The sequence below is a fragment of the Mytilus galloprovincialis genome, chromosome 5, assembly GCF_965363235.1.
Source record: "Mytilus galloprovincialis chromosome 5, xbMytGall1.hap1.1, whole genome shotgun sequence".
In the NCBI taxonomy this organism is placed as follows: Eukaryota; Metazoa; Mollusca; class Bivalvia; order Mytilida; family Mytilidae; genus Mytilus; species Mytilus galloprovincialis.
Window position 1 is genome coordinate 24,319,511 of NC_134842.1, and position 23,755 is coordinate 24,343,265.

At 31.4% G+C, this 23,755-nt stretch overlaps 1 protein-coding gene across 3 annotated transcripts; it reads right to left on the reverse strand.

Moving 5' to 3' along the window:
- Window positions 1-6,641: 6,641 nt before the first annotated feature.
- LOC143075450 (beta-1,3-galactosyltransferase brn-like) lies at window positions 6,642-21,872 on the reverse strand. Of its 3 annotated transcripts, XR_012978319.1 has the most exons (4): window positions 21,747-21,872; window positions 12,170-13,592; window positions 10,224-10,997; window positions 6,642-8,794 (listed from the first exon to the last, which is right to left on the reverse strand). XR_012978319.1 is itself a non-coding variant. In XM_076250855.1 (2 exons), exon 2 carries the CDS (start codon window positions 13,537-13,539, stop codon window positions 12,487-12,489), a length of 1,053 nt encoding a protein of 350 aa, XP_076106970.1. In that variant the 5' UTR covers window positions 13,540-13,592; window positions 21,747-21,872; the 3' UTR covers window positions 11,751-12,486. The 3 variants fall into 3 exon arrangements, 2 of the variants coding, with proteins under 2 accessions (XP_076106970.1, XP_076106971.1); XM_076250855.1 differs by lacking the exons at window positions 6,642-8,794; window positions 10,224-10,997 and having other exon boundaries at window positions 11,751-13,592; XM_076250856.1 differs by lacking the exons at window positions 6,642-8,794; window positions 10,224-10,997; window positions 21,747-21,872 and adding an exon at window positions 14,101-14,251 and having other exon boundaries at window positions 11,751-13,592.
- Between the last annotated feature and the right edge of the window lie 1,883 nt (window positions 21,873-23,755).

Below are 23,755 nucleotides of genomic sequence, written 5' to 3' on the forward strand. Positions count from 1 at the left end.
GGTTGGCTTGCTTGCTTTGTGTGTATAGTTGTTTATTCAAGCTTTGAAAATAAGATTGACATCTTTAAACAATATATATAGGCATAGTTTAACTTGTATAATTTATATTTGAATTTTATTGGTTGTTATCCTAATATGATTGTACAATATACACACAAAGCAAGCAAGCTAACCAAAGTTTTGCTCTACAAGCAGTAGGAAATAAGCTTTAATGATGTTATCCATATGTATGTGCGACGAGGTGGAAAATTTGATATGTTTTGTGAAAATTGGAGCGTTGGATCTAATAAAAAAGAAGATGTGGTATGATTGCCAATGGGACAACTGTCCACAAGAGACCAAAATGACAGAGAAATTAACACTTTTTAGCTTCATCCATCGATAAACATGATAAAGTCCGTTTCTTGCTAATTTTATCATAAAATATACCTCAGAGGTTTTTTATCGTTCGGCTGTTTTTAAGATGTTTTTTTGTCACAAATGAAAGTGGCCGCATCCGTGTTCATCCTCAACCTTTATATATGTTATGTATTATCATCAAACACAACTTACATTTAAATATTTTGGATGAACACGAATGCGGCCACTTTCGTTTTACACGGAAACCGTCTAAAATTTAACCAAAATGCTAGAATTGTGAAGATTTCAGTAATTTAGAATGACTTAATGGTGCTAGTACTCGATATATGTACATCGTATTGTCAAAAACAGCCCATATTTATGTAGCAGAAGCATTCTACTGTCCAATAAATAACTAAAAGTATACATTTTAACAATTTTGTAAAACTGCTATATTTTGGGGCCAAAAAGGGGTCTTACTGGACCTACTCCTTTAGTTCTGGTGATCAAATTTTACTCTATCAAATTCCAGATTACTCTTAATGTTGGATAACTAATGCTGCTGTATATGTTATAAAATTAATGCTTAGCTTCGAATTCTCAGTACTATTACCGCCTATCGCAAAAGGAATACATAATTCAAAGATAAGAATAAACATCTTACTGAATAGATAAGAATGGCTAAAAAAAAATACAGAACAAAGAATTAAAACCCTCCCCCCCAAAAAAAATCCACCAGACCCTTACTGTGACAGATAGTTTTGTTTAATACATTTAACTGTTTTTGTCTTCAAAAAAGAGTACATGTATTTGTTCAAAGTGTTGTTAATATATGTAATGGACACTATATACCATGTCCTCTCCGCCGTCATAGTGATTTAATTTCAATGAAAGAAAGTATTTGAAAGCCTCCCTCCCTGTGCAATATGTATTAAACTCGTTAGGTAGAATAATTTTCAGAAATACTTGCATATATCTTTAATCGTACTAAATTCTGTATTAAGTTTATATCTATAATAAAAGTGCCTTATCTTGATTATTGAAAAGGGGCTCAAATTCTTTACTTGCATTAATACTGATATAAACACATCGTCCTAATTCGCCATCCGTAATAATTATTTAAAATGTTAACTTGGCATGCCATACTCGTAAAAAGTGCGGACGTGAAAGAAAGCACTCTTCTCGGTTTACGACACACTTACGATGACACACAGGACGTAACTTGCGATCAACTTAGTAGTCCTATACGATGCCTTTGTGAATCACACGTAACGTGAACGTAGAACCACACGTAAACAGATCGTAAACTGATACGATGATCGTAAGTTAAGAAGGCTTTGTGATTTGGATTCAGTTGGGGGGAATTTTCGACAAAATAGCAGGTGTGTATTGACGTTGACATTTTTAGAATGTAACTTTTAAGGTTTAATAGTTTTTATATACTCTTATCTTAAAAATAAAAAAAAGATTTGAAGGGTTCTAGTCTAGGAAACAGCAAACCAACGACAAAAGTAATCAATTGGAAACAAATTTACATAAAGAATACATCAACATTTGTACCATCATCACCAATTTTCAATTCTCTTTTGTATATTTTGTATTTTTCTTATTTTCTTATTCTTTTTTTTAAAGACGTGAGATTGGTTTTATTTCATTGCAATCTACTAGCTGAAAAGTATATATTGTATCAATTTGGTTTAATATTTAAGCTTTTTATTGCTTTGCCATACTTTACGAAGCTTTTATAGTTTCGTTTGATATTCACGCCATATTAAAATTGTTTTTCGATTTTGATTAGTTGTCGTATGAGGTGACTCAGATTCGATTGGCTTGAATGAGATATAATAGAATTCGGAATATGTTCCAGATAGGATAAGGTACATATAATGGTTGAGCATGCAAGACCAGACTAACACAATTGCTTCGTTTTGATGCTATTTATGACACACTGAGGTGTTCCGTGTCTTTTAAAATCATTAGATTTAGATTAATTTCAGCAAGCAAGGAAACGGTCTTCTAAATATACTCAAAATACTTCAATATGTTTTATAAGCACTTAAAAGAAAAAAAATCTGAAATACATTTGATATGTAAGGTGCATTTAAACACATAAGTTCTTTTTTGAAAATTAATCTTCAAGCGACTATTTTTAAAATTAACATGATAAGCACCAAATATTATAAGTACCTAAACAAGGTTGTTGGTTTTTTTAATCGAAGCAACATGGTATATTCATACATGTAGTGGATTTTTATACATGCTCATCAAAATCACATCTTTGTCTATTATCAAAATGTCTTAAAACATAAGTACTGGTTTGATTTTAAAAAATTGCTCTATTTAGTAATCGAGCCACTTTTACCGCTGAAAATACAACAGAAATCTATACCTTGTACAATGCTATCGGCAATATGCTGTTTCTTCTTTCCCTCCATTTTGTCTGTATCCATTGTTGCTGTTACACTGTCACTTCTTCTTTCCCTCATCGTTATTTCAAAATACTGATTGAAGTTGTTGGAAAATCCCGTTTTCTGAACAAAGACCAAGTATAAAATGCACCCTGGTATTCTTTTGTCATCTATTATAGTCAGACAATAGGGGAGGGATGTCTCGTACATCTCGCCTTCTTGTCAGTCGTACTTAATGGGTTTATAAATGACAAAGGAAAAAGTTCCGGTTGTCCTTTTGTTAAGTTAAAAAACATTTAAAAATTGCATAGCTATTTCTTTACTGATTTTTTTCATATTATATGAAAGATTGTTTTATCACTTAAACTGAAGACCGGAACTGAATCAAGCTGCGCATGTCGACGTCAAGTCAACCTAATAAAGCCAGTTTTATATTACATTGATACGTTTGTATTAGTAATTATGATTAGGAAAACAAATATATCGAAGAATTAATTTGACGTTATAGAAACATTTTGATTGAATATGTTTTGTACTTATAACTTTAATGCATGAACAACTATAAACTTTTACTGCATAAAGGTTGAGGTATGATCCTTTGTTCCGTTTTTTATCGACATTTGAAATTCAGCCGCAGTTACAGAGGAGTGTGTTCGGCGTTTGTTCCATTAATTGAAAAAAAAGTTTGCTTAAAACCGTAAAAAAATCAACTCGCAAGTATTTCACCATTATAGTCAATTAAGCTCCTCCCTTCTCCATGCACTTGATTTATTCGTGAAAATGGGAAGAATTGAGTTTTTTTAATACTAAAACAAAGCACAAGTTCAACTTTAATAGTTTGTCAATAAAAAAAAACATTGCAGGTAGAAAAATAAAGTTAAATACAACAATTTGATCACAATTATAAAAATGAGAATAAAAACGGTTATCATACTTTAACCCAACTAACATAACTATTTATAGACAGTGTCGAAAATTGTTCAACGATGAGGTGGAAAATATGTTTTGATATGATTGACAAATAAAAAGGAAAAACCCGGACTCAACTGAAATTCAAATAGGGAAGTGTGTTATCAAATGACGAAATCAAAATCAACAGCATAAACCCATCAAACAAATGGAACGCAACTGTGATTCTAAAGAGGTTCTAAAATAGAAAACTGAACCCTTAATAATATGTAACATGTTTTGTCATAGGCTAGCATAAATATACACTTATTTTATAGTAAATAGTAAATCACATTTATGGTATACATTTTTTCGTGACAAATCAAATCAATTATATGCTAAAAAAATTTACTCAGGACAAACATTTCTTGTAACAACCGACACTAAAAAATTTACTAACTTTCTAAAGAAATAGAATTAATATTTTAAAATCCTTAAAATCTGATCCCCCAATTTGATTGAGAAAAAAACTCTTGTGGTCAAGCAAATTACAAAAAATGTATTCTGATCCAGATTTTTCAAAATTCTTCTGACTCAGACAAAAAGAACTCCTGAAGTTAACGGGTTGCTCCCTAATGTAGACCAAGAGCGGTCAATTAATATATAACGCTAATTCAGGACTCACTATGATGGCACAATCAATCAGACAATCACTGTGCTCCGGAAATACACGATAAAAAATTAAAATAAAATCACATTTGGCAGAACAACTGACCACACTTATACCCGACTAGGATATATAGAAATATGGTCATCATCGGGATGCATAAATACACATGTACGCAGCCACGTGATATCATAATGCCTTGTGTAGAGAGATTGCCACATTCTGCATATTAAAAACCCTAACAATAACTCATTCTCTATTTCATAAGTATTATTACTTATTCTGATTTTTGTTATCTGAATTCTTTGACTCATGCTCTCTAAAGACAGAAATGTCCTCTTAAAAGGGCACTAGCTGTCAAATTCATGCTTACTGATTTGACTCAAATTCTCATATTTGATTTATAACAATGTAAAACATTTATCCAAACTATTAAAAGTCTTTAAAAAAACAGTTTACTGAGCATGGGGTAGATAATATTCAGGTTCGTTTCGTGTGTAATTTAGTCCAGACGCCATCTAATTAACTATCGATTTGACCTCAGATGACCATATAAGCGATGTAAACATAAATAAAGATATGAATAGATTAAACCAGAGACATTGTATTATATGTCTGATTAAACCAACACGTGCAATTGGATTTGTATAGGTCTGTTTGATTTTATTTTATAGATTAAAAATAGATGTTTCTCATTGTTTTTAACCGTATAAGAATGATTTTATGTGCATCGAATTAGTAATCAAATGATTTACCGTAGTTTCACTTTCATTGTTGAAATTCTTTTTCTTTAAATAACCAGTACACGTACAATGCATGCGTTGTCAATCTTTATCTTTAAAAAATGAAGTTCACATGAATACGGATTTAAAGAGGTCGATTCATTCACTTGCAAGTGAATAACTAATTATCAATGTTTCGTAGCGTAATTTGACAAAATTGAACCTTTTTTGCTGCAAAAAGCGAATTGTTATTCCACTATTTCACTTTCATAATTGATTGAACAAAAAAAAAATAACTTTAGATTTTTTATATATCTCGTAGCTAGTGCCCCTTTAAAAAGACTATATATGTTCTGGTTTTATTTACAACTGCCATATTTTTATGTCATCCTTTAAAGATAAATACCTTAATTGATTGTACGTGTGTTTAAACCAATTTAAAATAACTTTTAAAACTTGGCATAGTATTTTAAAATTCGAGATAAATCCATAATTAAATACTTTAAGTTTTGACCTCATAGAATTATACCCGAAAAAATCATCATTAATACCAGGATCGTTTAATGTTATATTTAACATTGCCATTCAAGCGGGAGGTTTGGCATTCCCCAAAACCAGGTTCAACCAACCATTTTTCTTAAAATGTCCTGTACCAAGTCAGTGTAATGGACATTGTTATATTATAGTTCGTTTCTGTGTTTGTTTATTTTTAATGTTGTGTTTATGTTGTGTCGTAGTTGTCCACTTACATTTGATGCGTTTCCCTCAGTTTTAGTTTGTAACCGGATTTGGTTTTTTCCCAATCGATTTATGAATTTCGAACAGCGGTATACTACTGTTGCCTTTATTATTCAGAATTGTGTACACGCAAGACGTGTGTTTCGTCTAAAAAAAAGGATTCACCACTGGCAATCAAATAAAAATAAAAATCTGACTCTTCAAATTATGATTAGATAGACAAACATACAAATTGAATAGTTCATTCCAAACCCTGTATATTTCACAAACCTGTATATACCTTGTAAATATTGTATCGTGAATAACAACATGCCTTAAGCTAATGTTTGAAAATTATAACAAAAACATTTGTACTTCAAACTTAAATATTGTAAGGAGAGAAATATGAAGTAGGTGTTTCAAATAAAAGAAATCCCATTTGATTGATATAGTATCTAATCAAACTTCAATTCTTTAGATATGAAACAGTCATTGTTTAAGAACGGATATACAAGGTATACATTTGAAAATGCCTGTACCAAGTCAGGAATATGACAGTTCTTGTCCATTCGTTTTTGATGCGTTTTGTTATTTGATGTTGCCATGTGATTATGGACTTTCCGAATTGATTTTCCTCTAAGTTCAGTATTTTTGTGATTTTACTTTTTTTAATATTAAAATATCAACTATCAATACGTAAAATTGAGAAATTGAGAAACTTCAATTCTATAGCTATGAAACAGTCATTGTTTGAGAACGGATATACAAGGTATACTAAATCACACTTACATACAGTAAACGTGTGTCAATAAATTAAGTGTACTGAGTTAATTGAACTTTATATTTGTTAATACAATTATAAATAACCAGCTTGTTTCTCCTGCTATCAAACACCAAACATTTGATAATATTTCTCAAAAGCATATTTTTTATTCACAATACGTTCTTAAGTAAATGCAGTGTAAATCTTACTTAAAAAGAAACAGAAAGAGGAGCGTAGTACACAAATTACGAAACTGTCAAAATGTTTGATACTAACGTACGTGTATTCGTCCTTTTTACCTATCAAGTTGGTACGTTTTTATTAAATTAAACGTTGGCTTTTTTGTCATATAACATTCATCTTTAAAAAGTGCAATAAAATGCATAAATCAAAATAAAGTATTTCCCGTTACATGCATCAGTGTACTAAAGTAACTTAAATGAACAAGGTACTGCGCCGTATCATATAAGAAACGATAAAGCAGTTAAAACTTAAACATCTAATCTTTTAGTGCCTCAAGCACAAGGTGTTCTAATGCAATATTCTGAAGGAAAAAAATACCTTCTGTTGATTTCATTAGCACTTAAGCTACTATAGTATATACTTAAGGTGCACATTAATTTGTCGTATATGTATATCATCTATTTTGTAAACCAAAAGCAATATCAAAATGAATGCAACATTTTTATTAAATCACTTGTCATTTTCATCCTATGGTTTAAACATCCGTTTTTAAAGCTTGAAATGAAATCAGTACATATTTGTACAAACTTCAATCGTAACACATCCTTTAAGTTGTGTATGAACCTTGGTATAAAATTAGATTATACCTCGGACTAATTTCCTTCGGCAGCAACAGTCTTGCTAAAATAAGACATACGTTTGGTTATGAGGGATTAACAAATATATGCAGCCACGTTGATCATAACGTGTACGTACAATATGATGACGTTGATCAAAATGTGTACGTACAATATGATGACATTGATCAAAATGTGTACGTACAATATGATGACATTGATCAAAATGTGTACGTAAAATATGATGACGTTGATCAGAATGTGTACGTATAATATGATGACGTTGATCGGAATGTGTGCGTACAATAGGATGCCCTGTCAAGAGAGTGTGTCAATTAACCATTGCAACAACTTATTGATGGGTCCGCAGATGTCCAATATGAGGGCACTGATCTATTGACGAAATACCACCATTTTAAAGTAGTTCTCGAAATTTGCGTCCTTCATACCGGGCGATCTAATTTTGAAGAACCTAGCTTTTAAATTTTAAAATATTTTTCACTGGACTTTAAAGGAGCACAAGCTACGAGATATATAAAAAGTCAGAAGTATGATTTTTTTTGTTCATTCATTAACGAAAGTGAAATAGTGAATTAATAATATGCTTTTATCAGCTAGAATGGTTCAATTTTGTCAAATTAAGCTAATAAACATTGATAATGAATTATACACTAGCAAGTAAATAACTCGACCTCATTAAATCCGTATTTATATGAACTCCAATTTAACCCCGTGGAAAGAGACAGAATAACGCATGCATTGTCCGTGTACGGGTATTTAAAGGAAAAGAATGTAACATTGAAAGTGAAACAAAGGTAAATAATTTGATTAACTGATTCGATCCACTCAAAATCATTCTCATAAAGGTAACAACGACAATAAACATAAATTTTTAATATATAATACAAAATTTAACAGACCTATTAAAATCCAATTGCACGAGTTGCTTAATCTATTTATATCTATGTTTATGTTTACATCGCTAATATGGTCATATAAGGTCAACTCGATAATTAATTAGATGGCGTCTTGGATAAAATTCACACGAAACGAAGCTACATCTTATTGAGATCATGTCCTGTAAATTGTTTATTTGATACTTTTGATAGTCTGGAAAAATGTTTTATATTGTTATAAATAAAATATGAGAATTTGAGTCAAATCGTTGACCATGAATTTGGCAGCTAGTGCCCTTTAAGCAAACAAAAAAATAATACAGTCAGAACATCTTGCCGTTATGATAATAAGCACGTCCTGAATAAAGACTCATAATTCAACCAGATTAACATAGACTTATACATATTTCTATACAGGATATTAAGTATGTACTTGTGTCAAATTAAAAAACAAATCTACAATTTAGAATTGATTTTGTGTTTCAGAGGAGCATTAGTTAAGGAACGATATTAGCTTAAAATATTAATAGGTTACGGAGCACCTTTTCGAAACATTTACATTTTTTTTCATAGCTGGAAAAGGTTGACTTTTACCTTATATTTTCTTTTTTTTTTTTTTTTTTTAACTACATAATAATTTTATTCATCAAATATTGCTTGTTACATACACCATCAAGATTCCAAGCTTCTCTTGACGTACCCTGTTACAATCCACTGACTACCCAGGGAATAATCAGCTGATTAAATTAATTGACATACATTTTGTTTACAAAACTCTATATTAACAATATAAAAATCATTCACTGATTATGTTTCTTTTAATTGAAAGCAACATTGGACTTATTTTCTTATGTCAATTAATATTGGTATCTACTCTCTTGGTGTATTCATTAATAAAAATTCTGAATACGTCTATGTTTTTTGTTTTCTGCTCAGAAACAGAGTACGACTTATATATTGAAAAACTAATAATTGTAACCAAAAAATTTATTGGGTAATACTTGCTGTCTGTAATTTTGTATCCAAATATCATGTGTTGTAATTTTATTGAAAAATCTAAATTACTCTTTTTTAAGAGATCGTTTATTGTTGCCAAAATCTTGTTAAATAAGAGCAATTGAAAAAATAATGAGCATAGTCTTCTTCTATGTTACAAAAATTACACAAACTGTTATTAGTTATTTTCCATTGTAATAAATGCTTTTTGGTTGGTACAATAAACTGTAGTAGTTTCCATCTGTATATTTTTAATTTATTTTCAGTATTTGAAAATAAAGTTATATAATGAATTCATATTTGAAGCTTCTTGCAATGGTAAAATTTTGAGCCACCTGTTTATCCCTACTGACGTTTCTTTTTTACTATTGACTAGAGAGTCATATAACATTTTATTTGAAAAAAATGTAGTCTCAAAATAACGATCTTTCCATGTGATCTTATTACTCTGGATATTTACTTTACTTTGGACAGAATTTTCTTGTTTAACTATATCAATCCAATTTTGTGGAATGGATTGTTTCAATTTATAAAATTCAGCAATCCAGTTTACTTTACACTTTAATTTGTTCAAAATATAATTTTCTGATAGTGACATAGTGTCATCTAGAATGTCATTCAAGTATATTATATCACTTTTAATCCAGTTTTCAAGGATAATTGGTTTCTTATGAAATGCAATAAATTTATTCCCCCAAATTGTTTGTTTTCTTATATCAGCATATGTCACTGCTTGTTTTGTTTGCCCACCCCCAGTCAAAATCCAGGACTTTATTACTTCTCTATAAAATTCTGGAACATATTTAAAATATTCTAAATGTTTTATATCATTTAAATTCATATTAAATATAACTAAAATATTATTACACACTTTTAAATATTTAAAAGGTATAAGCTTCCAGTTGGCAAATTTACCATTTACTAGTCTATATACCCATGATGCTTTAACCGATATAAAATAACTTTTAAAATCGACCATGTGTAGGCCTCCTTTTTCATAAGGAAGTGTTATCAGGTTTCGTTTTACCTTATATTTTCATTGGTATTATTTGTGTCTCATATCGAAAGAGAAAAAATATATAGAATTTGCTGATTTTTGGCAAATGACCTTCTATGAGCTATTAAAGCCTTAACCTTAGAAGAAAAGAAAAATGGGTGTTACATGAGAAAATATTGGTCCGAGACCACAATTGTCGTCCCTTGATTTTCGTTGTTCACGAATATAGTCCCTAGTGTTGACAGTGGGTTCCTTGTCAATGTTTTTTTATACCCCTTCCAAATTTATTTCTCCATGTGTTATGCCTCAAATTGCAAGTATTGGGGTGAAATTAAACTGTAAAAATATTTGGGTCCAGAATTTTAAAGGAAAGTAATGATTTGGTCCAGCTGAAAAAGGTTAAAAATTAGCACTTCGAAGGCTGTCAAAAGATTTCAAGACGCCCTAAACATAAAATTGTCTATACTTTGAGTTAGAGCCGATGAATGTTTCTATAACTTTTATATAATTTGTCCTACAAGTAGTACAACACACTGTAAGCATTTAATTGAGAAAGCGCAGGTGGGATTTTTTTAATTTTCATTTATGTTCTAAAAGAAATGCACTACGAAATAATAGTGGTCTCGGACCTATTGTATCCTGTATCGTAGAAAACATCCGACACAAATTCCTAAACATGAACTATGTACATCCTCAAGTTACTTCGTATTGGGTTTTCTACTACCAAAACATTGACTTTATTTGCCATTTCTGCTTAAATCCGTATGCCTATCGGCAACTCCTAGAATACAAGTTCCACCAAACCTACAAGAGAAGACGTTGATAATGTGATACCCAAGTCTAATATGGTAGATATTGTCAAGTAGTCCGTTTCTATGTTCGTTGGCGTTTGTTTTTGTAGCAGTTTAGTGTTTCTGTTGTTTCATGTTTTTTCCTATATAGTTGATGTATTTCCTTCGGTTTAGATTTGTGACTCGAATTTGATTCAGTTTTTATTATTTTTGAACAGCAGTATACAATTATTACCTTTATTTATTAATGAAGCTTTCATGGAGGGAGTTCATATACCAAAACATGCCAACAGCAGGTTGCACACGTCTTTCCAATCAGATTACACATTTTTGTATAATAATTAGAAAGAAAGTTTTCATTTGAAAGATCATTCACAAAAAATTGTTCCTGATTCAATTTTAATACGTTCTGACTTTTAACTGCTTTATACTCGTATGTTTGGAGTTGGTTCTTGGTTAAAAGAGGTGAAATAACCCTATTAGCGCGTGAGCATCATTTCAAAGCTAAACAATACCGTGTTTCTAATTCGTTCCTTATTCGCTTATAATACGTGTGAAAATCTTTTTTTTTAACCGTGAACCGTATACCACACGTATTATAAATGAGTGTATGGTCGCTTACATATTCTTAATTCTTTTAACGGTTTTGGGTGGAAATCGGCAGTTCAACACAAGAAATTCGGTATTAAAATGGCCAAATTTTCCCTTTTTTCATATCTGTCATTTTTCAGAGTGTTTTTTCTTTTTATAAACCAAACAAATGACATTTCATTTTTTCTTGTAACATATGGAATGGTCCATATCTTTTCTTTATTTGAATTTAATCTATTTTTGACTGACTTTATATCGATACAAACATTTATTTTTACTTTTTTATTTCTGTTGTCTGCTTTATGGCCAATGTTAAATGTAATATTATGAATACCATTGTTGATATTATCTAGCATGTCTAGTTGTCATTTCCACTGACAGTCACTTGACATTGCAGTCTGATTATATTGTCAAGTGTCGGAAGTTTTTTTTAAGTGATGTTTTCCGCTACTAAATATCAGTGATATGAAGTGTATTTGGAGTTTCAATTTGCATCTTCGTTACTCCGAAAGTAGTTGGGTAGGTAAGCTTTATCAGTTTACGTCTAGAGCGAAATAACTGCCATAAATACAACATTCGGACAATCTAATATACCTTTAACTGTCAGTACGGTCGATACGTCATGGCTATCATACTTCTTTTAATATCATTTCTTCACATGCGCACAGGCTACTATCATTGGAAGTAACATTTATAAATCCCTTAACCAGGCTAGCTTCTACACATTGGTCAGAGCGCATCGCAAATACAAGCGAATTCCAGTTTATAAATCCATTAACCTGGTTCTCAGTTGACCGTACTACACTTTGTTTCGAGCGCATCGCATATATAATCAGATTCCAGTTTATAAATCCGTTTCATACTGGAGGAAATCAGTCACTTTTTAATTCAATAATTCGTTGGATGTAACATTAACTTGTACTACATAAGTCACGCCGCGGATTACCAATAACACTGTTAAATAAGCGTTCAAACAGGTTTGGTGTTTTGAATGTTAACCACGCTTCATATAAATATTCTGTACTATTATAATTGTGACATGACATTATAAAGTTGAAGTTCATTCTCCTTAAATCAGAGTTAACGAATCTTTCATTGTGTAATATATGTACACCTAATTTCTGTGCAACTAATGACACATACACATCGTCAAGAAATATCGGTTTCATATAAGGAAAGGCAATTCTCAATTTTCGTACTACATTAAAGTGAGTAAGAATAGATCCCCCGGAAAGAAACGGCGGTAGAGTAAGTGGCTGGTATTCTGCTTCTGATATGTACCATTTTCTATATTTAGATGCTTTTGATCTCACCGGATCTCTATTACACTGCTTATGTCCAAACATCACATCTCTTCCGGATTGAATATTTTCTCGAGAAAATTTTATTAGGTTTGGTATGGTAACAAAATAATCGTCGTCAACAAAAAAGACAAACTGACTATTTGAACAATTCGATACAACCCAGTCATATGCCATCAATGTTTTATATATATTATTCCTGTATTCATCAGTAAATGAACCTTGGACTATATCTTTGTGTTCATCATATTCGTTCCTTGTATGTTCAGTTAACTCAGCAGAATGTCCAAGAAGGAAGACAACTCTTACATTTTCCCCATGACATTTCCCCCATGTTGAGCGAATCGCTTGTCTTTGATCAAAATGTCCAGTGAAAGACTTAACTAGTATTACTAGTTCGATATCAGCTGAACATGTCACACTGAATATTGTGGTATACTGGTTGTACATATTATTAATCGGTTTGCTAGAGGTCATACCTTGGTCTATTATCTGATTCACAATATATTTCACATCGTTTAGAGGATAATTATAATGAAATCCATAACAACGTTGCTGTTTCTTTAAAACTTCCATATAGAAACAAATCATAAAAGTCATGATGAACAGAACAGCCAGAATTATAATGATAAATTCGTTTCTGTGTAATAATATAGAAAACATTACTATCCTGTCGTTTCCTTCGTTCTGTTCACTGTTATTTCAGGCTATATAACCTATAAAAAAAACTCTCAATATTAAAAAAATATTATAGTATTGCATTTGACATAATAGCTTTCTTATTTTCACAATTAACTATTATATATTTAATGAGAACTTATAATACACACACCGCATAAGCCGGAAATAAACGAACCTATTAAAAAATGAAAACCACAATATATAATAAAAAATATTAGGTGGCACTTCTCTTTATTTTTAAAACTAATATTGAACATACTTGTAATACACACAATACAAATGCCGGAAATAATTCGGCAGTACTTAAAAAATATGTATCATGTTTCTTTCGACTGATTGAGTGAAACACAACTGTAAAGGTTAGAGGCTAACAAAAGTGTTCAGTCCCGCAATATTCTTATACGTGAATGTGTGTTTGTCGAGAAGTAGATGGTTTCCATTTTAATCGTTTCCTCAAGCGGACATTTTGTTTTGCTTTTAAACTCTTTCACTTTTGAACGCCTGCGGCCTTTCACAACTTATTTAACGATCTAAGTTACTTACATTGTCGAAGGTCATACATTCACCGTAACAGTTATTAACATCTTTGATGGATGAATATGTCTTGTTGACAAACAGATCACATTACCTTACCTAAATTGTTTATACATACTTTACTTACTAAGTTATGCAAAAAGGATGATACACAAGGTAATCAAACTTATATGTTCGGAACACGAGGACAGTGTCATGGAGAAAAATGTATTTTTGTTAATATTTTGATTGTTTTATTCAATTTCCCATGTGATATATACATAGATTTGTTCATATATATAATTATACATTGTATGTATATGAGCAATTATATTAGAATAGGATCGTTTATATTTGCGTTGTGAAATGACTCAATTTAAAGTGGTTTTCTATACTATCAATTAATATTTTACTCGCTTTCTCTGGCAGAGCTTCAATAATAGAAGAGAATGGACGTATACCTGTGCCGCACATACATGAGGGTTTAAATGGGTTTTACATCATGGAGAGTAATTGGAAAAACGTGCAGAATAAATATTAAAAAAATAAAGCATGGTAATATTGGGCAACAGGTGCTTGGGGGCAAAAGGTATGGCCTTCTTTAAACGGTTTTAGATTAAGTATTTTGTCATCACAATTCCACAAAGCAACTCGTTATCTCTTAAATTGTTCATGGTCATCTCTAAATTGCTACACCCGAAAAGATTTCTCGTGATCTTTCTCGAAATTACTACACCCCAAAGGATTGCTCATGGTCTATCTCTAAACTGCTACACCCAAAGTATTGCTCATGGCCATTTCTAAATTGCTACACCCAAAGTGTTTCTCATGGTCTACCGCTCAATTGCTACACCTAAGGATTTATCATAATATTTCTCTAAATTGCAACACCCCAAGCATTGCTCGTAGTCTTTCTGTAAACTGCTAAAGCCAAAAAAATGCTCATGGTCATCTCTACATTGCTACACTACAAAGGATTGCTCATGGTTTCTCTCTTAATAGCCACACCCCCAAGGATTTCTACAAATTGCTGAACCCGTTTTCATATGGTCCTTCTCTACATTGCCCCAACCCAAAGCCATCTCATAGTCCTTCTCTAATGAGACAAAAAAAGTAATGTATAAGAACATAAATTCAACTATTTGTTTTATATTTTGATTTTACTGACATATGTATTGGCGAATTATATATATTATCAATTGAAATAGTGAATACAAAACAAACACAAGTTTGAGCTTACTGAAAATATATGGACTGTTTCGTTCGACCCTCATTTAAAGGTAGGATGTGTGTATATTGTTGTTGAATTAGTATTGGAAATGTAGTATTTTTAGATATTTTTTTATATAGAATGGATGTACTTCAAGAGTGTGCGTTATCCACCCATGCTTTCAAAAATAAGGCCGTGTTCACACCAAACGCCGTTTACAGTAAACATGTTTACATTTGGATTCATGTAATGTACACTAGTTTCACATTAAATTTGTTCACATCTATACACCTTTTTTAGCTACCCGAACATAAGATTTGTTCACACTTGTAAACTATATGTCATTTAAATGTTCATTACGAAGAACCGAATTAAAATTTTCGAACAACTTTTCTAGGAGTTACGGAACGACCATTTGACATTAAAAAAGGGGGATGGATTTTTCCACAATTTGATTTAAAAAGCGGGTCATTCAGATGATTAGAATGAACAAATATTCTGAAACCAAAGTTTCCCCATTAATTATAGTGTTAAATATTGAATTAGTACCATCGAAAAAAAACCAACTAATTATAAACTGTCGCGTGAGAAAAAAATTATGACTCAAAACCCCCCTCCCTTTTTTTAAGTAAAGTGGTTGCTCCTTTAAGAAAGTCATTTCGGATGATTTTCAGTAGTTTAAAGATGTCTTGGTTGCGCATTAAAAACGTAGGTTCGCCATCAGCGTGATTACCGACGAAGAAAAATAATTGCGATGTTAAGGATCAATACATTTCTATCTTTTCTGTGTGTTTCAAATGGTATTTTTTCTCCAAGGAGTATTTGACAAAGGGAGGAGGTAATGTTTTTTTTGTATTTCTAACTGTATTTTTAACGGATCTGAGATACTACACAAACAATCGATTAACCTCACCCTTTTAAGTAATGCATTTATGAGTGAATCGTTGTTTGAGTATAAAGAGCAGTGGCAAATATTTCTGACAGTGTGTACGTCCAATCGATTCGTGAAGACCATTTCAAATGAATTATGTGTTTGGCAATGATGATGGATGAGTCTTGATTAGGGGTTAATAAGGCTACGTAAAGTGTATTTATAACAAATAAATATCTCAAGTTTAGACAAATATTTCTGTAAAGAACTTTATTACTAAGTGTTATAAGTATCAATTTAAATAAAAATTGTTTCTTTTTTAAATATACATGGGAAAATTAAAGTTCTGAATGCCTAGTTTTGTGTACACTTAACCTACACAAGGCCTCTATCGACTATCGATTGCATGTAGACAAAACATGATTTAAATATACTACATTTAGAACATACTCGTCCACTGAAAAGTCAGTTTTTTGCCCTCTATTTTTCATAGTACATGGTTTTCCATGCACTATGAATTGCTATACATGAATGACTTTTCATTGTCAGTTTATTATGAAAGTGAACTCTTAATAGCTGCACTAACAAAGTGTACAATCCCCTAAGGCATTTTACTTGGGAAAATAGCCTGCTGATTAGAGATGAAAGAGCAAAGATTAAAATAAAAACATTTTGAATTTTGCAAAATTTCATGCATTTTCTAATAGTACACATATATAAAATACACAAATAAATGGTAATGATAAATAAAATGATATGATTTATATACCTTACATTTGAGGGAATTATTTTCTTTTTCTATCAAAAAACACAATGCCAGACTGCTGATATATAGCAAAGGATTGTTTTCGGAGAAACACAATACATTTAAATTGATCAATAAAAAGTAAGCATATAATGTTGAATGGTCTGAATTCAAATATTCATACAGAGAGTTTCATATTTATAAAAAAAAATCAAATTTCAAAAAGGGGATTTATATAACATTGTGTTGCTTTTTAGAATAAAAACAATCTAAATATATATAATGATATAAGTATTAAAAGTTACCTGAAGCAGAAAAAAAACAATTTATCCTTCTCAAACTATGTCAGTGCTATTTCATTTCATCCATTGAAATGATCACTACCTATGTGTTATATTTAGTTCATTATAAAAAGTGAACCCTTATTTAGGTTTGAATATTACAATGGGAAGAGATAGTTTTGTAAGGTCACTCGAAAGTGTGAATATGTTCTAAATTGGTCAGACAATACTTGGTCGTGTTTTATGAAGCATGACCAAGTATTGTCTAACCTATAAGTAAACATTGAGTTTTATCAATGGGAACGTAATTATGTTTAGTTTATGTGTGAGTTACACTAACACAACACCGAGTTTAGGTCAATGTGAACACGGTCTTAATTTCTCGTTGAAATTAAAACAATTATAAATAGACACGACTCTTGATGTGTGCCTTTCCGGAGGTGTACCCAGATTGTTAGAAGTTATAAAATACAGATAACATTGTTTAGGAACATTGTTTAGCAAAGCAAATCTTACAAATTGCAGAGTTACATAGCAAATAAACACCTTTACTCAATTTAAACAAAACATTTACTAAATTTTATCATCGGCATACGGAAATCATTCGTAAATATAACTCAACATGCAGACATCTTATACGTTCACGTATTTCACATCGAATCTTTTCTAGGAATATTCGTTACAAAGCACAAAAAAAAATCAGCATTCACCTCAAAATCTAACAAAAACTTTAAACAGACTTATTTAGAATGGATGTAGTTACGATACTGTTGTCAGGTCATTAGGAATTGCATATTTAGGGTGAAATATTGATTCACCTATATAGGGTCTTTGCATCCTAATTAAACACATTTATTCTAAAACCAGTTGTTGGCATGACACGGGTTATGTTCTTCTCATATATTTCATGATGGTTTATACTAAACCCCTAACAGGAGAGGGTGTGCCTGATATTCACGTGACAAAAACATAAGTTTTCAATCAGTTTAAGTTAGGTCTGGAGCTGACATGTCAGTATCTGCCAGTAGTCGGCTGTTATTTATTTGTGAATGTTAGGTTATTTTGTTTATTTTCCTTTGTTTCATATTTTGACATCAGACTCGGACTTCTGAGTTTTACGTGTTTTGTTGTGTGTTTGTTTTTCTACATTGGCTTAATGTATAGAGGCATGGTTGAGATATCAAAAAACATGTTAAACCCCATTGCAATTTTGCGCCTGTCACAAGTCAGGAGCTTCTGGCTTTTGTTATTCTTTTATGAATTTTAGTTTAGTTTCTTGCGTAAAATTCGGAGTTTAGTATGACGTCCATTATCACGGAACTAGTATACCTATTTCTTTAGGGGCCAGCTGAAGAACGCCTCCGTGTGCGGAAGTTTCTCGCTGCATTGAAAACCCAAAGGTGGATTTCGGCTGTTGTCTGCTCTATAGTCGGGTTGTTGTCTCTTTGATGTTTTGTTGTGTGTTTGTTTTTTACATTGGCTAGATGTATAGAGGCATGGTTGAGATATCAAAAAACATGTTAAACCCCGTTGCAATTTTGCGCCTGTCACAAGTCAGGAGCCTTTGGCTTTTGTTATTTTTTTATGAGTTTTAGTTTAGTTTCTTGCGTAACATTCGGAGTTGAGTATGACGTCCATTATCACTGAACTAGTATACCTATTTGTTATGGGGCCAGCTGAAGAACGCCTCCGGGTGCGGAAGTTTCTCGCTGCATTGAAAACCCATAGGTGGCTTTCGGCTGTTGTCTGCTCTATGGTCGGGTTGTTGTCTCTTTGACACATTCCCAATTTCTCAATTTCTCAATTTTACGTGTTGATAATTGATATTTCAATATTGAAAAAAGTAAAATCACAAAAGTACTGAACTTAGAGGAAAACCATAATCAAATGGCAAAATCAAATAACAAAACGCATCAAAAACGAATGGACAAGAATTGTCATATTCCTGACTTGGTACAGGCATTTTCGAATGTAGAAAATGGTGGATTAAAGATGGTTTTATAGCGCCAACCCGTCAACCTATCAACCCGTAATTTAACGACAAAAAATTGTCATATCAATAAACCAGATTATTACAGATTTAATATAACCTTTGACATTGATTTCTTTTCAAGTAGTCCATGTTTATCAGACTAAACATTTACAGGTATAAGATATCGTACAATCAATTAAATAATATGGTAGGTATGTTGTGACTGTTGCATGAGACAACATTCTGAAGTAACTATATGTTATAGATGGAGCACCCTACGACAACTGGAAAAGATAGAGCGCTCTCATTTATTTGCTTGACAGGTCTTCAATAATGAACCAAAAACAGACACAACTTATAAAGAAACATGAAAACGTCTACATGACGGATAGAAGTTGGATAGCAATTGCACTAAATTGTCTTAGTGATAGGCTCTTTTGATTTGTATAAAAAAAACAATTTACATTCTTTAGAAAGTAATATAATAGAGACAAATGAATGAAAAATATGAATATATAAATAAGTCTACATTAATAATCATGTGTTGATGAAATATGTCAACGAGATTCAAAAATAACCAAAGGGATATTCAAACTCTTAAGTCGATCGACAACAAAGATCAACAAACCTACAATGACATAGAAAATAACGATGAGCAACACGAACATACCACAAACCAGCGTTGATAAAATGTGCTCCGGAAGAGAAGGCAGACCCTACTCCACATTCGGCAGACGTCGTTTTATCACCATATGTTTTGTCAATGCGGTTTTGAAGATGTGAATACGTTGTTGATATTCCTGAAAGTCGTAATGGGAAAGTGAGTTGAATAAATAACTGATATGCCTGAAAGAAAAGTATGGTCTTTGCTTGTCCGGAAAAACCCATCACTATAAAACCGAAGCATATCACAGGACACAATCCAAATATTCAAAATAAAGACTTAGGTTAAATAAGATTGAAACAAGGATTAAAACAAGATTTTAACCTTTAGTGCTGACCATTTTGTTCTTCTTCATTTAGTAATACATGTACACATGTATAAGAAAGTCAAATTTGTGTATAACGGCAATAAATATAGTTAATTTTTTTTGTGGGTTGAATTTGAAAGACCTTTTAATTAGTATGTTTTAAGATGTAGATAAACAATAAATGTTTAGTTTTTACCTAGAACAGTTATTTTTTTTTAAAGTTTTCCTACTGTGATATTGACGTCAATCTATCAAGATAACATTTTTGATAACGAGGGCGGTTGTTAAGGTCGAGACCTGAATAATTATCTGCAAGCAAATATCAAACGATTAGAATATATGTCCATACAAGGGGGCATGAGAGGGTATTATTATGCAGAAAAATGGGGAGAAAAATGAATATAGAAAAAAATATGAATATCGATAAAAAGGGTTAATAAATCAGAAATATAGAATAATGGGTTGTTATAAATTAAAAGCCTATAGAGAACTAAAAAAAATAAAGAATAAATAATCATAGTCTAAACTATCAAAACAGAAATGGAGATCCCCTCCATACCCCTATACATTGATCAAAGTGATCGAAATTTTGGAAGAATGCTTTTATCACTTCAATTTATATTAAGTCTGACATTGACGTTTGGTGTGGACTAAAAATATATGATATTAGTACTACTCCATAAAGTTGCATTTTCTTCAGATCATCTGTGTATACAATCAATGTAAGTGGGTTGCATTACAATTACTTTAAACTCATAATTGCATATGTGACTCAATAAATGTTTATAGATTTTAAAGCTCATAGAAGTTTTAAAAAAAAATCTACAGTAAACAGTTACAAGAACCAAGTTAAGATTCTTCCGAAAAAGATTTAGCAGTTACCCTTGCTTGTACGAGAACATTTAGTGAGACTGAGATATGTTTCTCCCTAAATTACCCTGCTTATGATTGTTTTGATGCATTTGTAACTTCAAATAAAGATATACTGTTTGTAATCTATGTCTTTTTTATTTATTTTGTTTCACGATGATAATTTTGTATTGAAGTTTCGGGGAATATGGACCAGATTGGTAACGCTGTTAGTGAGGGTCTGGGTTGGGTTTACAGACCAATATATAACAGAATAATAGACAAAAAAGAACAGAGAAAAAAGGAGAAAATTAAAGAAAAGAGAATAATGAAGTTCCTCAGCCCGACCCTTGTTTATCACTTTTGTAATATATTTCATTTATGTACTTCTAAATTTCTGTCCATAAATCGACTATTTAGAACAGCTGCTTAACAATTCGGTATATTAAACATGCATTTAAATTTGCAGTTATGGAGAATGGTTATCAGTGAAATCATTATCCATTAATACTGTTTAATATATTTAAGACAGGGATTTCGAAGTATAAAAATGCCATTTAAGGTTAATTTTAGCAAAACCGTCACCATCTAAAAGTGTGGGGTTTTTTCAAAAAAATTATAGACGTGCGATAATCATGTATCCTCACTGTTTCTACAACATAATTTAAATAATGTTAAAATAATATATTTTTTTAAATGAGTAAAACCATCAATAAATTATGAAATAATTATGTCTTTATTAATTCTATATGTAAAAGTACTTTTAATCTAACTAACCTTTGTTAAAATTGGCAAGCAACTTTTAAACATGTTCCATTTTTCATATCACTCATAGCATGAAGTAGAATTTTTATCAAGTTAAGATATCGTATTAAACGGCTTTGATAAACCTTTCTGTTGGCCCATGTCCACGATAATATTGACAGGTAACGTTATGGATATATGCATGCACTATGGCGATTTTAAAATAAGGGTAACATTTTCTCTGACTATTGTATAAAGCCCTATGATTAGTTTTAGAAGTTAAATGGAAAAAAGGTGAAATCAAATTATTAGGAATGGATATACAATGTACGATTATATATAGAGGAACACAGAGGGTCCTTCACTTTTTTATCCTTTAACTTTTTATAACATAATTCTATACTTTTTCAACTTTTTTCAACTGACTTTTATAGTTCGTTCTTATATTGTTCTGTTATACAACTGTCCCAGGTTAGGGGGAGGGTTGGGATCCCGCTAACATGTGTAACACCGCCACATTATGTATGTATGTGCCTGTCCCAAGTCAGGAGCCTGTTATTCAGTGGTTGTCGTTTGTTTATGTGTTACGTATTTGTTTTTCGTTCATTTTTTTATATATAAATAAGGCCGTTAGTTTTCTAGTTTCATTTTTTTTCATTTTGGGGCCTTTTATAGCTGACTATGTGGTATGGACTTTGCTCATTGTTGAAGGCCGTACGGTGACCTATAGTTATTAATTTCTGTGTCATTATGGTCTCTTGACCATTATTCGCTATTTCTTATATTTCAGTACTGCATTATCTCTATTCTTTTTCTTTTTTTTCATTTCCCATTACATCTCGGGCCTATTTGAAGTTTCTATCAGAAGTGCCGTATTTTATGTTATTTTAATCTTTATCGAGACTGAATCAAATTGGTCGAAAAAATAGGGGTTCCAGACCATTTAAGCTCAAAATATTACTTTAAAAGAGGTATGTATAAGGGATCGATTTTCAATGAAATGATAGGGAAAATAGAGGTGTTGGCATATTTTTATCGGAATTTCAAAAACGTTCTATGACACTTGGTCAAAAACTGTACTATGAAAGGTTGAAATATTGCTTCAAAGAATGAGCAAATAAAAAATTGGTCACCGATAAGGAAAATAAATTATTTGGCCTTATGCCAACAATTTAGGCGGGAAAATGTTGAAATTGTGTGAAATGTCATTTTGAGTCTTTCACAGATTCACATAATAACGATAATAATTTGTAAGTACCAAAAGTAAAATAATTTAACATTTTTAATCAATCAAGATATTTAAAAAAATAATAGTGAATTTACGTAACAAACTTTTCGTGCGCATGGTATTTCATGCGTGAAACTATGCGCAGTCGAATAGTCCCGAGCCACCTGAAGAACATTTTCGCTCCAAATTGTTTAAACACAATAAACATTTGCATTTTAACCTTAAAGGGGCACTAGATGCGAGATATATAAAAAATCACAATATTATTTTTTTATTCAATTATTACAGAAATTGTAATAGTGAAATAATAATTCGCTCTTAGCAGTCAATATGGTTCAATTTTGTAAAAATAAGCAGCTAAGATATATTGGTGATGAATTTTTCACTTGCAAGTAAAAAATATGAACTTTAAACTTAGGAACACAAATGCCCTAAATATAAATTCCTAGGACTATAAGTCTGAGCACATACATGTCATTACAAGATTCATCCACAACTGTAATACAACATTAAAACAAAATGATAAAACAAAATCAATTGTTTACATGTAAATTATTTCTTTTCTTGGACAATGACTTTTTAACCTATGTTAATTAAAATTAGTCCTGCCACATTAACTAGTAAATCACGGTCACCATCACGAGTTGATTGACCGTTATGGAATAAGCGTTAACTACAATCCCCTTCCCTTTTCATGAATGTGACCTTCCGACTGTTTACCGGATTTGTAATAACATGAGCAACACGACGGGTGTCACATGTGGAGCAGGATCTGCTTACCCTTCCGGAGCACCTGAGATCACCCCAAGTTTTT

Bases quoted from the DNA above. Each gene is read 5' to 3' on its own strand.
- LOC143075450 (XM_076250855.1), bottom strand. From the start codon at position 13,539: ATGTTTTCTATATTATTACACAGAAACGAATTTATCATTATAATTCTG.